This window comes from Oryzias latipes, chromosome 8 (genome assembly GCF_002234675.1).
Source record: "Oryzias latipes chromosome 8, ASM223467v1".
In the NCBI taxonomy this organism is placed as follows: Eukaryota; Metazoa; Chordata; class Actinopteri; order Beloniformes; family Adrianichthyidae; genus Oryzias; species Oryzias latipes.
This window is the reverse complement of record NC_019866.2, coordinates 25945911-25962010: the sequence shown is the minus strand read 5'-3', so window position 1 is coordinate 25962010 and position 16100 is coordinate 25945911. Positions and strand designations below refer to the sequence as shown.

Here is a 16100-nt window from a genome sequence, read left to right as displayed (position 1 = left end):
ATTCATTATCTCTCTGAAATGACCCAAACTAATGAATGGTTACATTGATATTTTAGATTTTTATTGGAGATATGAACCACAGCTGATCAGAAGATGGAGATCCTAAAGCTGTAGTCGGCAAACCTTCTCACATGACTAATGCTCTCCTATTGTTTTCCATTTTTACTTGATTGTTGAAACAGCCGCGCTCTGTTTAGGCCTTAAGTTGTAAATTGGGGACCATCTGATCTGTGATTTTAGGGTTAGGGTTATTCCGGCCTCCTCCAAAACTGCAGCAGGTTTTGAAGCCAGAAAAATGCTGGTTGGATGTTGAATTTTCCTCTCAGCTTCCTCCAAATGTTAGTCGGATGGAAAAGTATCAGCTCCATCTGACTGATGCATAACGGGAGTCAAACATTCAGACTTAACTACATTTTTTTGTATTGAGCCGAGGTTTTCCAGTCTGTGGCATCAGCAGATCTGAACCTGTGTAAGAAACTGCACTTTCTAACGTCCTCCTGCAGGCGTAACCTGGTGATGGAGGCCGCTGCAGCCAGCGCCGGAGACCAGCTGGTGGACCTGACGTCCCGGGACGGCGCCTGGTTTCTAGAAGAGCTGTGCAGCATGCTGGGAAATGTCAGCAGTCTGGCTATGCTGCTGCAGCGCTGCCTGCTGCTGCCTCATGACCTGGAGCTGCCCGCACCCTCAGCCACCACCCAGACGGTCTACCTGGCCAGCGCCGTGTACACCTGCATGCAGGTGACTGCAGACACGGAGCTGCAGTGTTTCCTGGTTTTCCGTGCACCGCTTCAGGTCTTTTCTTTCTTGCAGGAGCTGAACACCAATTTCCGTCAGATCATCTTCCCGGAGGCTCTGCACTGCATGATCAAAGGAGAGCCCACCCTGGAGAGCATGCTGCTGGAGCTGGACACGCTGGTGGAGCAGATCTCAGACGGGCTGGGCCTGCAGGGCCTGAGCGACAGCCTGCAGGCCGCTTCGGACCTGGACTGTGACAGCGTCCACATCATCAGGTTCAGAGCTTTCTAGAGTTGTGGCTACGGTAGCTGAAATCCGTGTGCGGGTCTGAAGCTGGTGGTTCTGCTCAGGATGCTGCGGGCTCAGTACTCGGAGCTGATCCAGCCTCGGACCATGGACGGACCGGGCCAGGACGCTCCTAAGATGACTGCAGGCCAGATGCTGCTGGTGGCCTTTGACGGCATGTTCACACAGCTGGAAACGGCGTTTGGACAGCTGCTAGAGAAGGTGGGCTTTGGTTTCAGGTCCTCTGTACGTTGTGACACCTGGACGTCCCGGGGGGGGGGGACCGCTGCTGCATCATCTGTATTGTTGTCTTGTTTCTTTGGTCTGGAACATGTTCCATCGTGACCCCGTGACCTCTGCTTGTCCCCCCTCTCCTCCTGCAGCTGAGCTCCCTGGAGGTGCCGCCGTCCTGGAGGAAGGTGGACGTTCTGCGGGAGGCCAGGGCCCTGCAGCAGACCTTGGTTGAGGGCGGGGGCCCCCGTCAGCTCATGCTGGATGTGTTCTTCATCAAGAGGCTGCAGACCGTCAGAGACTTCTTCAGGCTGTGCTCCTCCTTTGCCCAGAGTCTGTCTGGTGAGGAGCGGCGCTTGCTTCCCTTCACCTTCAGGTCTTTGTGGCTGTCTGACCCGTCTGACCTTTTCCCTGCAGGAGCGTGTCTCCACGCCGAGGACGTGCTGTCTACCAACGGGCCTGTTTCTCTTGGAAAGCCTCTGTTCCGTCGGCCCAGCGGTCCGGGCGCCGCAGTGATGAGCGAGGAGCAGATGACCCGTCCCATCAAGGCCTTCACAGCAGAGTTTGTGGGGCGGATGCTCCTGGGTCTGCCCAGCCAGGCTCTGGGTCTGGCCCTCTGCGGCGCCCTCTCTGCTCTGGGTCTGGATGTGGTGGCTCAGGTGGAGGCCAAAGACTTTGGAGCAGAGTGCAAGGTGACGGCGGTTTGATTCCTCAGTGTTTGGTTCAGAGCTCTGACGCTGACCCTCCTGTCTCCTGAAGGTGTCTCTCGACGAGCTGTGTAAAAAGGCTGTGGAGCAGAGTCTGGCCTCCGGCCGGGTGTCCCAGCTGCTGCTCAACAGGGCCACAGTGCTGGCCTCCTCCTACGACACGGCCCTGAAGAAAGCGGACCTTCTCAGGAGGCTGGACACCAACCTAGAGGCCGCCAAGGCCAGCCTGCACAGGAGCCAGCTGCACCTCGCCATGTTTGAGGTTCGCAGAGCCGACGCCACTTTCACACGTTTGAGGACAGAGGGAGTGTTACCATGGTAACCGCTTCCCCAATGGATCGGTTCCATGCTGAGCTGTAGTCGTACCAGAAGGCGCATCTTAAATCCTTTCAGTTTTCTAGAACCAGCAGGACTCACGGAGGATTCTGGTGGTTCTGATCAACCTGGAACCAGATTTCTGTCTGACGTGGCGCTCAGGAATCTGTCAAAATGTTTTAGTACAAGCTTGTTTCCACGAAGCCGTGTTGCTTGATGGATTGATGGTGGATTATGGGTACTGCGGGCAAGACCGCCCTCCTGGCTGATACGCTTTAGTTTGGCTGACTCCTCCCCCATCAGAAACATGCAGGACCCGGGTTCCCTGACCTCTGACCTGTCAGTCATTCTCCGCTCCTCCACCCAGCTGATGATGGTGATGTTCAACAGCACAAACACACCGCTGTGTCGGCCAAGTGTGAAAGGTCACCTGGACTCACCTGTGGGACAAAGAAGCCTGGTCTGTGGGGGTCTCTTTTCAGGTGAAGAAAAAACCTCAATCCATAAATCTGACCGAGCAGGAATGACGGAAACGTTGAAGGAGGAGCTGCAGGTTTACTCTGATTGGAGGATCAGAGAGCTTTGGGACTGCACGGGGTTTCTGGACACTGTGGTCCGCTTCAGTCTGGGGTCTGCTTCTGAGAGCGCCGTGTGTGAAAGATGTCTCCGCCCCTTCAGGCCGAGGCCAAGCACAGACCGGGTTCATTGTTGGACCTACAGGCGGGCTTTCACACCTGCCTGGTGCCCCTCAAACCGGCCGCTTCCAGAGAGGAACAGGCTGGAACCTGGTTATTAAAGCATGATGGCCACGCCCACCGATGGAACTGCAATGTTTCTTGATTCTGTTATGGAAGTGTTCATCTGCCATAAGCCTTTCATGCAAAGTTCTGGTCCCAGGACCGCTTCACAGCAGTTCTGGTCCCCGTCGATTCTCACGCTGTCTACACCAGGGCTGTCAGAATCCAGGACTGGAGGGCCGGTTTTCCAACCAACCTGCAGCTGAAGCTCCTTATTGGCTAAACACACCTGATCCTGATCCTGATCCCTCCAGGCCTGGAGTTTGACCCCCCCTGGTCTAGACCATCTGGTTTTCAGCTCAGAGGAAGACCCTCCCACTGTAGGTGGCAGTGAGCCGTAGTTCCATCATCCACCAGATGAGGGCAGAAGGGCGTAGAAATTCTTCTGTGGTCTGTCTCTGGAGCTGAGCCCGTCCCGGGCAGCAGGCCGGATCAGGACTGGGGGGGGGGATGCTGAGCAGTCTCTCGTGGGACCGCCGTCTGCTTGTTTAGTTTTTCACGTCCGTCTCGGGGATCTGTAAACCTCCTGATGTCTTCGGCCTGACACGTTTGTGGATGTTTGTGTGCAGTGGCAGCATGAGGACGTTCTGGGGCCCAGCAGCCAGCCTCTGGGGGTCGGCGTGGCCCCTCGCTCTGTCATCCTCAGCAACATGAAGAAGAAGCTCTACAAGCTGAGTCAGGATGAAGGCGCCATCGCTGCGGTTCAGGTCAGCACACACACAGCGGGCTGACCCCCCTTGTGATGCTCCACTCGGTTCTGGTCCTGCCTGGTGTGATCCGGACTCCGGCTGGTGTTGGTCCGCTTTAAGGCCTTCTGCACGAACCTGGAGCTTTCCCTTCAGTTCTGTGAAACACTGTTCTGGAGGTTCTGGTCCGATCCAGATCCTCAGCATCATCAGAAGACGTTGATGGGATTCTGATGGGTCTTACACGGAGGTTTGGTCTGCTTGACCCCCCCTGCAGGAGAAGCTGGTGGCTCTGGAGGCCAGCATCGAGCAGCGCCTTAAGTGGGCCGGGGGGGCTAACCCCGCCCTCACGCCTGTGCTGCAGGACTTTGAGATGACCATCAGAGAGAGGCGGAGCCTGGTGGCCCGGGACAACCAGCGCAGCGGCCAGGTAATGCCCCCCTCCCCCACTGAGAGGCTGCAGGTGAGCGTGTGATGAACCGCGTCTCTTCCAGGTGTCCTTCCTGTGTTCCACCGTCCTGAACTTCGAGGGCCTGCGGACGCGCTCCCCGGAGGCGCTGAGCATGGACGCCGCTCTGTTCGAGCTGCTGAAGCGCTGCCAGCAGACGTGCTCGTACGCCGCGCAGTTCAGCAGCTCCGTGTCTGCGCTGGAGCTGCGGCTGCTGCACAGACTGGTGAGCTGCGGCCGGACGCCGTCTTCCTCCTTATTGTTGGGACTTCCTGTAGGGGCGGGGCTTAGTGTCTGACATCTCGATGGCTGTTTGAAGAGAAAAAGCTAAAGCTGCCACCAGAACTTTTTAAAGGCTCTCTTGATTTTTTAGATAAATGTAAATATGAGAAACATGGCCTTTAAATGAAATAAACAGCAGGCCGGACACGCCCCGTGATGTCATCATCTTCGGCCTCCATTCACTGCAAACCGTTGAATGTTTCCATCAGAAGCTACAATAGAAACTCTGGAACTCTATTGTTGGGATGAACCTCCTCTGTTTCTGGTTAAAGGCTTCAGGAAACATTGAGCCTCTGCATATGATTTATGGATATTTATTAGTTTGTTTCTCAACCATCCTAAACAAATACAAATGAAGCTGCTCTTCAGGTGTATTTTACCCAGAATTCAGAGGGAACAGACTTTAGCTCCAGGAGACAAGCTAAAGTCCAAACGGTCTGGAGGTTTGAACGTGTGCTGAAGGGCACGCCGGAAGATGGTCTCTGAACCCTCTCAGCGGTCTCAAGGCTTGGTGTTCCCGTGCAGGGTCCGGTGGCAGACCCGCCCATCGGCAGCCCTGATTGGCTGAGCTTTGCCCAGAGGCAGCTGAAGGAGGAGTCGAGTCAGGAGGCCAAGACTCAGGAGGAGCGGGAGCAGCAGCTGGAATCGTGTGCCGAGACGCTGCACCTGCTGGTGGACGCCATCAAAACCATCCTGTCCAACCACAACCGCCAGCTGGCGGACGTCAAGCACCTGCTGCGCGCTATGGCCAAGGTGCGAGCGGCCGCCGCTCTTCATGACCACGCCAAGCTTCAGCTGCTTGACGTGTCCCCGTGCTTTTCAGGACGAGGAGGCGGCGCTGGCAGATGGGGAGGACGTGGTCTATGAGGGCAGTGTGCGACACTTCCTGCTGGAGTACAAAGCCTGGCAGGACAACGTCCAGCTGGTTCTGTTCACGGTGGTCCAGGCCAGCGGGCAGCGCCGGGGCCAGGAGCAGCTGGGCCTGCTGGAGGAGGTTCCCGCCACGCTGAAGGAGCTGCACTCGCAGAGCCAGAGGTCCTGTTCAGGCAGCTGCAGCCGTGCATGTGCACGTGCACAACTGACCCGTCTGTGTGTGTTACTACAGTGTGTACAACTGCCTGGTGGGCTTCGCCTCCCCCCTGGTGACAGAGCGGGACCACGAGTGTTCTAGTCCAGTTTCTGCGGTTCAGACCAGCTTCGCTGCAGGTACAGCCCCCACCCCCACCTACAGCCAGGTCCACCCCCACCTACAGCCAGGTCCATGCCCACCCCCACCTACAGGCAGGTCCACGCCCACCCCCACCTACAGCCAGGTCCAGCCCCACCTACAGCCAGGTCCACGCCCACCCCCACCTACAGCCAGGTCCATCCCCACCCCCACCTACAGGCAGGTCCATGCCCAACCGCACCTACAGGCAGGTCCACGCCCACCCCCACCCACAGCCAGGTCCACCCCCACCTACAGCCAGGTCCACCCCCACCTACAGCCAGGTCCATCCCCACCCCCACCTACAGGCAGGTCCATGCCCAACCGCACCTACAGGCAGGTCCACGCCCACCCCCACCTACAGCCAGGTCCACCCCCACCTACAGCCAGGTCCAGCCCCACCTACAGCCAGGTCCACGCCCACCCCCACCTACAGCCAGGTCCACCCCCACCTACAGCCAGGTCCACCCCCACCTACAGCCAGGTCCATGCCCAACCGCACCTACAGGCAGGTCCACGCCCACCCCCACCTACAGCCAGGTCCACCCCCACCTACAGCCAGGTCCACCCCCACCTACAGCCAGGTCCATCCCCACCCCCACCTACAGGCAGGTCCATCCCCACCCCCACCTACAGGCAGGTCCATGCCCAACCGCACCTACAGGCAGGTCCACGCCCACCCCCACCTACAGGCAGGGCCACGCCCACCCCCACCTACAGCCAGGTCCACCCCCACCTACAGCCAGGTCCAGCCCCACCTACAGCCAGGTCCACGCCCAGCCCCACCTACAGCCAGGCCCAGCCCCACCTACAGCCAGGTCCACCCCCACCTACAGCCAGGTCCACGCCCAACCGCACCTACAGGCAGGTCCACGCCCACCCCCACCTACAGCCAGGTCCACCCCCACCTACAGCCAGGTCCAGCCCCACCTACAGCCAGGTCCAGCCCCACCTACAGCCAGGTCCAGCCCCACCTACAGCCAGGTCCACGCCCACCCCCACCTACAGCCAGGTCCAACCCCACCTACAGCCAGGTCCACCCCCACCTACAGGCAGGTCCATGCCCACCTACAGCCAGGTCCACGCCCACCTACAGGCAGGTCCACGCCCACCCCCACCTACAGCCAGGTCCACGCCCACCCCCACCTACAGCCAGGTCCACGCCCACCCCCACCTACAGCCAGGTCCACGCCCACCCCCACCTACAGCCAGGTCCAACCCCACCTACAGCCAGGTCCACCCCCACCTACAGGCAGGTCCATGCCCACCCCCACCTACAGGCAGGTCCATGCCCACCCCCACCTACAGGCAGGTCCACGCCCACCTACAGCCAGGTCCACCCCCACCTACAGGCAGGTCCACGCCCACCTACAGCCAGGTCCACCCCCACCTACAGCCAGGTCCACGCCCACCTACAGGCAGGTCCACGCCCACCCCCACCTACAGCCAGGTCCACGCCCACCCCCACCTACAGGCAGGTCCACGCCCACCCCCACCTACAGCCAGGTCCACCCCCACCTACAGCCAGGTCCAGCCCCACCTACAGCCAGGTCCACGCCCAGCCCCACCTACAGCCAGGCCCAGCCCCACCTACAGCCAGGTCCACCCCCACCTACAGCCAGGTCCACCCCCACCTACAGCCAGGTCCATGCCCAACCGCACCTACAGGCAGGTCCACGCCCACCCCCACCTACAGCCAGGTCCACCCCCACCTACAGCCAGGTCCACCCCCACCTACAGCCAGGTCCAGCCCCACCTACAGCCAGGTCCAGCCCCACCTACAGCCAGGTCCAGCCCCACCTACAGCCAGGTCCACGCCCACCCCACCTACAGCCAGGTCCACCCCCACCTACAGCCAGGTCCACGCCCACCTACAGCCAGGTCCACGCCCACCTACAGCCAGGTCCACGCCCACCTACAGGCAGGTCCACGCCCACCTACAGGCAGGTCCACGCCCACCTACAGCCAGGTCCACGCCCACCTACAGCCAGGTCCACGCCCACCTACAGCCAGGTCCATCCCCACCTACAGCCAGGTCCACGCCCACCCCCACCTACAGCCAGGTCCACGCCCACCCCCACCTACAGCCAGGTCCATCCCCACCCCCACCTACAGCCAGGTCCACCCCCACCTAGAGCCAGGTCCACGCCCACCTACAGCCAGCTCCACGCCCACCTACAGCCAGCTCCACCCCCACCTACAGCCAGCTCCACCCCCACCTACAGCCAGGTCCACCCCCACCTACAGCCAGGTCCACCCCCACCCCTACCTACAGGCAGGTCCACCCCCAGCTACAGCCAGGTCCACCCCCACCTACAGCCAGGTCCACCCACACCCCTACCTACAGGCAGGTCCACCCCCACCTACAGCCAGGTCCATCCCCACCCCCACCTACAGCCAGATCCATCCCCACCCCCACCTACAGCCAGATCCATGCCCACCCCCACCTACAGCCAGGTCCACGCCCACCCCCACCTACAGCCAGGTCCAACCCCACCTACATCCAGGTCCACCCCCACCTACAGGCAGGTCCATGCCCACCCCCACCTACAGGCAGGTCCACGCCCACCTACAGCCAGGTCCACCCCCACCTACAGGCAGGTCCACGCCCACCTACAGCCAGGTCCACGCCCACCTACAGCCAGGTACATCCCCACCTACAGGCAGGTCCACGCCCACCCCCACCTACAGCCAGGTCCACCCCCACCTACAGCCAGGTCCAGCCCCACCTACAGCCAGGTCCACGCCCACCCCCACCTACAGCCAGGTCCAACCCCACCTACAGCCAGGTCCACGCCCACCTACAGCCAGCTCCACGCCCACCTACAGCCAGCTCCACCCCCACCTACAGCCAGCTCCACCCCCAACTACAGCCAGGTCCACCCCCACCTACAGGCAGGTCCACCCCCACCTACAGCCAGGTCCACCCCCACCTACAGCCAGGTCCATGCCCAACCGCACCTACAGGCAGGTCCACGCCCACCCCCACCTACAGCCAGGTCCACCCCCACCTACAGCCAGGTCCAGCCCCACCTACAGCCAGGTCCAGCCCCACCTACAGCCAGGTCCAGCCCCACCTACAGCCAGGTCCACGCCCACCCCCACCTACAGCCAGGTCCAACCCCACCTACAGCCAGGTCCACCCCCACCTACAGGCAGGTCCATGCCCACCTACAGCCAGGTCCACGCCCACCTACAGGCAGGTCCACGCCCACCCCCACCTACAGCCAGGTCCACGCCCACCCCCACCTACAGCCAGGTCCACGCCCACCCCCACCTACAGCCAGGTCCACGCCCACCCCCACCTACAGCCAGGTCCAACCCCACCTACAGCCAGGTCCACCCCCACCTACAGGCAGGTCCATGCCCACCCCCACCTACAGGAAGGTCCACGCCCACCTACAGCCAGGTCCACCCCCACCTACAGGCAGGTCCACGCCCACCTACAGCCAGGTCCACGCCCACCTACAGCCAGGTCCACCCCCACCTACAGCCAGGTCCACGCCCACCTACAGGCAGGTCCACGCCCACCCCCACCTACAGCCAGGGCCACGCCCACCCCCACCTACAGGCAGGTCCACGCCCACCCCCACCTACAGCCAGGTCCACCCCCACCTACAGCCAGGTCCAGCCCCACCTACAGCCAGGTCCACGCCCAGCCCCACCTACAGCCAGGCCCAGCCCCACCTACAGCCAGGTCCACCCCCACCTACAGCCAGGTCCACCCCCACCTACAGCCAGGTCCATGCCCAACCGCACCTACAGGCAGGTCCACGCCCACCCCCACCTACAGCCAGGTCCACCCCCACCTACAGCCAGGTCCACCCCCACCTACAGCCAGGTCCAGCCCCACCTACAGCCAGGTCCAGCCCCACCTACAGCCAGGTCCAGCCCCACCTACAGCCAGGTCCACGCCCACCCCCACCTACAGCCAGGTCCACCCCCACCTACAGCCAGGTCCACGCCCACCTACAGCCAGGTCCACGCCCACCTACAGCCAGGTCCACGCCCACCTACAGGCAGGTCCACGCCCACCTACAGGCAGGTCCACGCCCACCTACAGCCAGGTCCACGCCCACCTACAGCCAGGTCCACGCCCACCTACAGCCAGGTCCATCCCCACCTACAGGCAGGTCCACGCCCACCCCCACCTACAGCCAGGTCCACCCCCACCTACAGCCAGGTCCAGCCCCACCTACAGCCAGGTCCACGCCCACCCCCACCTACAGCCAGGTCCAACCCCACCTACAGCCAGGTCCACGCCCACCTACAGCCAGCTCCACGCCCACCTACAGCCAGCTCCACCCCCACCTACAGCCAGCTCCACCCCCAACTACAGCCAGGTCCACCCCCACCTACAGGCAGGTCCACCCCCACCTACAGGCAGGTCCACCCCCACCCCCACCTACAGCCAGGTCCACGCCCACCCCCACCTACAGCCAGGTCCATCCCCACCCCCACCTACAGCCAGGTCCACCCCCACCTAGAGCCAGGTCCACGCCCACCTACAGCCAGCTCCACGCCCACCTACAGCCAGCTCCACCCCCACCTACAGCCAGCTCCACCCCCACCTACAGCCAGGTCCACCCCCACCTACAGCCAGGTCCACCCCCACCCCTACCTACAGGCAGGTCCACCCCCAGCTACAGCCAGGTCCACCCCCACCTACAGCCAGGTCCACCCACACCCCTACCTACAGGCAGGTCCACCCCCACCTACAGCCAGGTCCATCCCCACCCCCACCTACAGCCAGATCCATGCCCACCCCCACCTACAGCCAGGTCCACGCCCACCCCCACCTACAGCCAGGTCCAACCCCACCTACATCCAGGTCCACCCCCACCTACAGGCAGGTCCATGCCCACCCCCACCTACAGGCAGGTCCACGCCCACCTACAGCCAGGTCCACCCCCACCTACAGGCAGGTCCACGCCCACCTACAGCCAGGTCCACGCCCACCTACAGCCAGGTACATCCCCACCTACAGGCAGGTCCACGCCCACCCCCACCTACAGCCAGGTCCACCCCCACCTACAGCCAGGTCCAGCCCCACCTACAGCCAGGTCCACGCCCACCCCCACCTACAGCCAGGTCCAACCCCACCTACAGCCAGGTCCACGCCCACCTACAGCCAGCTCCACGCCCACCTACAGCCAGCTCCACCCCCACCTACAGCCAGCTCCACCCCCAACTACAGCCAGGTCCACCCCCACCTACAGGCAGGTCCACCCCCACCTACAGGCAGGTCCACCCCCACCCCTACCTACAGGCAGGTCCACCCCCACCTACAGCCAGGTCCACCCACACCCCTACCTACAGCCAGGTCCACGCCCACCCCCACCTACAGCCAGGTCCACGCCCACCCCCACCTACAGCCAGGTCCATCCCCACGCCCACCTACAGCCAGGTCCACGCCCACCTACAGCCAGGTCCACCCCCACCTACAGCCAGGTCCACCCCCACCTACAGCCAGGTCCACGCCCACCCCCACCTACAGCCAGGTCCATGCCCACCCCCACCTACAGCCAGGTCCACCCCCACCTACAGCCAGGTCCATCCCCACCTACAGCCAGGTCCACGCCCACCTACAGCCAGGTCCACCCCCACCTACAGCCAGGTCCACCCCTACCTACAGGCAGGTCCACCCCCACCTACAGCCAGGTCCACCCCCACCTACAGCCAGGTCCACCCCCACCCCCACTTACAGCCAGGTCCCATGTCTGACTGCTCTGTTTTCAGCCGTCAGATGCAGCGGCCTCAAAACCCAGCCGGACTCCATGTCCCAGAATGCACGCAAAGCCCTGCCGCGCAACCTGGAAACTCCCACGGACACCCCCCCCAGCACTCTGCTCACCAACACCAAGGGTCTGAACCCCAGTCCCAAGAGGGCGGCGCGAGACCCTAAAACAGGACGAGGTGAGTTGCTCGCCCTGACGGGCCGCCGGCTGCGTCCCGGCTCTGACCCGCCTCTGAGCCGGCTCTGACCGTGTCTGTGTTGTAGCCGTTCAGGAGAGGAACTCGTACGCCGTCGGCGTGTGGAAGAGGGTCAAGGCCAAGCTGGAGGGCCGGGATGTGGATCCCAACAGGAGGCTGAGTGTAGCGGAGCAGGTATGACGGCGAGGGCTGGGATCGGGGAGTCCGGGTTTAGTTCTGGTTTCGTTTGCAGATCGCTGATGTCATTCAGGATTCCTGTAGTTACTGATGGAAGCAGCGTTTCTTAGGGGAACCTCCTTCTGCCCTTTCCCAGAGGATTGTCTGAGTTTGAACATTTTCTAAATGCTTAGCTGAACATTCTGTCTGGATTTGACTTTGACATCATTTTACTGAAAAATGTTTCATTCTTCACATTTCAGTATTTTTGTGTTGAAAATGATCAGTACAGTTATTGATACTGGAGACTGGAGGACGGTTCTGGAATGGGGCAGCTCCGGAGTTTCAGAGGAAAAGGTTAGAGGAGGAGAGGAGAACAAGCTGAAGGAGGTGATGAAGGTCATATGACACAGAGGAGGGAGAGGAGGGTCTGTGCAGGTGAGGCAGATAAAAGGACGCTCAGCATGTTAGGATGACGAAGGATGGAAAAGTGATGAAGGAGGAACATGTTGGAGATCAGAGGAGGATGTGGAGCAGGAAGAAGCAAAGATCAGTGAGGAAGAAGAGGATGAAGGATCTGGAAGAGTTCAGGAGAGGAGGCAGAAGAGTTCTGGTTCCTCTTTGAAGAGGAAGAGTCAGAATGAAGTGATGGGAAAGAGGAGAGGAAGCTGGTTGGATGCAGACCACCGACCCGTTTTCATAATAACGGATCCAGAGAGGAACCGTTTGAGGGTCTGGACTGACAGAAGAACGTTGGAGATGTTGAGGATGAGGGCTGTAAGACGGTGGTGAGACGTTCTGCAGGGGTGACGGAGGACTTGGAGGTGGGACGGCACCAAGAACCTTGATGTTTGCAGACGACATTGTGATCTGCAGTGACAGCAGGTGGAGGAACATCTAGAGAGGTGGAGGTTTGATCTGGAAAGGAATAAAAGGTACTGCAGAAGAACGGTGAGCTTACAGGGGAGAAGGTGGAGGACTTCAAGTTCTTTGGGCAACAGAGAGTGAGAAAGAGGTGGAGAGACGTCAGGAACAGGTGAAGGAAGGTTTCAGGTGTGATGTAGCAGACGGTGGTGAGAGCAGCCGTGTTGGTTCAGAGACTCTGATGCAGAGAAGATGCTGAGGTTCTGTGTGGGACCAGGTTGGATCATCGAATCCAGCAGAGGAAGAGATCATGGAGGTTCTGGAGATCCATGCAGGGAAGCAGATGGAGACGTTTGGACACAACTCATTGAAATGTGGTCGGATCAATTCAGGCTCATTAAAACAACTTTTAACGTGATCCTCATTTCTTCTCACTGTTTTCCCCACAATCTAAGGCCGCATTTCCACTGCAGGTCTTGATGCCCATTTCTCATTTTCTGACTATATCCGGTTTTTTTGACGACCCGCTTACATCATCTTTGAAAAGTCACCCGTATCCGATTTTTGCATTTACACTATACAATGCTGAAACTATCAAAGGTAGACGTTCTGAGGACTGCGTAGCAGCATTCCCGCCTTCCGCGATCCTCCCTTGGACTTTTGTGTGACTGCGGTTGTCATGGAGGCAACGCAGCACGGAAGGAGGCGTGGCCTTGGGCGCTCCAGGATGAAGCAGGCGAACGAGAGGGGATGCGAAAGGAAAAAGGGGGGCTGCTGGGCTCTCTCTGAGTTTTGGATGAGGACGGGTTTGCAGACGTGCTGTACTAACAGTCTGATCCAAGTGTTGAACCTTTCCTGCGCGATGACTTCTCTTTTTTCGACCGTAGTCAGAAACATATGAATGAGGCCTGTATCCGATCTGAGGAAATCGGAATCCATGCGGTTTTGTCCTGCTTACACGTTCACCGGTCATATCCCATCTGTGCCGCATGAGAGGAAAAAATTGAAATTGGGTCACTTGAACCCTGCAGTGGAAATGCGGCCTAAATGTCAAACATTTATCAGCGTACCTTCTTAGACGTCTTCTCCTCAGCAACCGCCCTGCAGCGTGTAGGGCAGTGCTTCTCAATTATTTTTTGCCAGGCCCCCCCTAGGAAAAGAAAATGTTTCGCGCCCCCCCTGACCCCCCCCCCCCCCCATAACCCCCCCCCACACACACACACACACACAGACACACTCGCGCGGTGACAATACATCAGGTCAGTATCTATAAAATTTGTATACCTAAAATTGTATCTTTTAACACTAACAAAAGAAAAAAGCAAAATAAATCCACTTTCAACAAATATTAACTTTATTTAGCCACAGAAACCCTGTTCTAGTCTAAAACAGAAAAGAAGCTGAAAGTACCTGAAATAAAAAAAATCTGTCATTCCTTATTTAAACTAGAAACATTTTGACCAACTGAACCATTTGATGCTGAAAAAAATAATTCAATCAATAAATAATATTAAATCTAAATTGATCTGAAACATTAACACAGCAGCACCAATATATTTAACGTTTTTAGTCTGAAGAAATAGGTAAAAACGTGCTGATTTTTTTTTTCTAAATGACGGATTGTTTATTTCTGATCTCATAAAAGTGCAGCTGTTTTCCTGCATTACCTGCTGTCTTTATGTCTGTCTGACACCAACTAAACCACAGGCAGACAAAGAAAACATGGATGGAAAATAAAGACACGTCATCAAAATGTCTACAATAGTTCATAAAGAATGACATTGTTTGCATGAGCTTAGGAATCTAAGGGCAGCGGTGATCTTGGGCAACAGGCAGCGGTAGCAGTGGTCCGCGTGCCCCGATTCCCCTGGCAGACAGGGCCCACACCACCCCTCCCCTTTCGTTCTCACTCGCGCAGCCGCGGACAGACAGAACAGACAATAGGAACCGAATAGTGGACCAGATTATTTTCCAAGCACTGAGCCGCTGTCACCGCTGCCCCCACGTTAAATTTGCGCACCGGACAAACCTGTGCCTAAAACCGCCACCACCGCGCGCCCCCCCTGGCATCGCTTCGTGCCCCCCCCTGGGGGCGCGCCCCACTATTTGAGAAGCACTGGTGTAGGGCATGTTTCCAAACCCTGGTCCTCGGGGATCACTGTCCTCCTCCTTTGGATCCAACCACAAACACGTCTGCCTCTGATGACGGACATCGTCAGGATTCTGCAGATAATGAGCTGAATGAGCAGGACGACATGGGAACATGGAGGACCGTGAGGACCAGGGCTGGGAAACACTGCAGAAGAGAACCGTATCATCAGCATAGAGATGAATTTTACTCCATGTTTGCAGTTTGTTTTTTGGCCTGACCTCTTTTGTTGTAGACTTTTAGGCCTGTCCTCATCATGACACAGCATGTCTGGACTTGGACAACCGTTCCAGAACCTGTTCTTGTAATCATGTGCTGAACTGCTGGGATGTGTTGCTGCAGGTGGACTTTGTCATCAAAGAGGCCACCAACATGGACAACCTGGCTCAGCTGTATGAAGGGTGGACCGCCTGGGTGTGAAGGCTGCGCTGATCTGTGTCGTTGGTCCAACCAAGGCTCGGAGATCCACCAAAGTCCTGTGGGACTGGGGAGTTGGAACAGCAGCACTGGGCCACCAGGGGGCAGAAAGCAGGGCTGGGCACTTACTCCGCCCTCCTAAACTCCTGGGCACACTGGGCAGCACCCCGCTGCAACCCTAACCCCCCAGCATCGACCCTGGGGCCACCACAGCGCCTACGGGCCTGCAGACCCCCACCCTCCTTTCATAGGTTTGGGTGGGCAAACGGGTGGCAGAACAGGTGAGGGAAAGGAGAAGAAAGGCCCCCTCACCCTCCACTTAGGTATCCCCCCAACCCCCACATCTATAAACATCTCTGCGTCCTGTTGAGCCCCACCCGTCCATCTGGGGGCAGAATGGAGCAGACATGAATCACACGCCGACATCTATGGGGGGAGAACGGGGGGCTTCCATGTGTGGTCTCTGATCTTTTTCTCCTTGTGATTCCGATTGGCCGGGCGTAATGAGGTGTGAGCGTTTCAAGGCGGAGCTTCATGACCAGCCTGAGACGCCACAGAGGAAGAGGACTCTGGAAAAGAGGTGAAGATGAGCGAACGCCACGCTCGTGTCCTGGGAACGGCGGTTAACATGGCGAGCAGCTGATCCTGCTCGCTCCTGCCTCCTCCGTCTGTGTTGTGCTGTCGGTCTGTACACTTTTCTTTCCGTTCGGGTTTCCGCCTGGAAGCGTTTTATGCTTTTAGCTTTTTATGGGTTGATTTTGTGGTGATGGTGGAAGTTTTTCTTAAAGCTTTTAGTGGATTTTGTTGAATGCTTAATAAAAGTGGAAGTCTTCAGCCTGCCGTGTTTTCTTCCCACCCCCACCCCACACACGTTTAGCACATGTAAA

At 58.9% G+C, this 16100-nt stretch overlaps 1 protein-coding gene across 2 annotated transcripts in view; it reads left to right on the top strand.

The window, feature by feature from the left end:
• Nucleotides 1-16047, top strand: part of smg1 (SMG1, nonsense mediated mRNA decay associated PI3K related kinase) — an 84340-nt gene extending 68293 nt beyond the window's left edge. For both annotated transcript variants that reach the window (XM_023957921.1, XM_023957922.1), the window contains exons 50-64: nt 504-738; nt 811-1010; nt 1086-1242; nt 1404-1593; nt 1669-1943; nt 2011-2220; nt 3640-3777; nt 4034-4186; nt 4251-4430; nt 5012-5239; nt 5310-5521; nt 5592-5692; nt 11433-11609; nt 11695-11801; nt 15139-16047. In XM_023957921.1, coding sequence (XP_023813689.1) covers nt 504-738; nt 811-1010; nt 1086-1242; nt 1404-1593; nt 1669-1943; nt 2011-2220; nt 3640-3777; nt 4034-4186; nt 4251-4430; nt 5012-5239; nt 5310-5521; nt 5592-5692; nt 11433-11609; nt 11695-11801; nt 15139-15216 — 2641 coding nt within the window. In that variant the 3' untranslated portion in view covers nt 15217-16047. The remainder of the gene's footprint in view (nt 1-503; nt 739-810; nt 1011-1085; nt 1243-1403; nt 1594-1668; nt 1944-2010; nt 2221-3639; nt 3778-4033; nt 4187-4250; nt 4431-5011; nt 5240-5309; nt 5522-5591; nt 5693-11432; nt 11610-11694; nt 11802-15138) is intronic.
• Nucleotides 16048-16100: the final 53 nt, after the last annotated feature.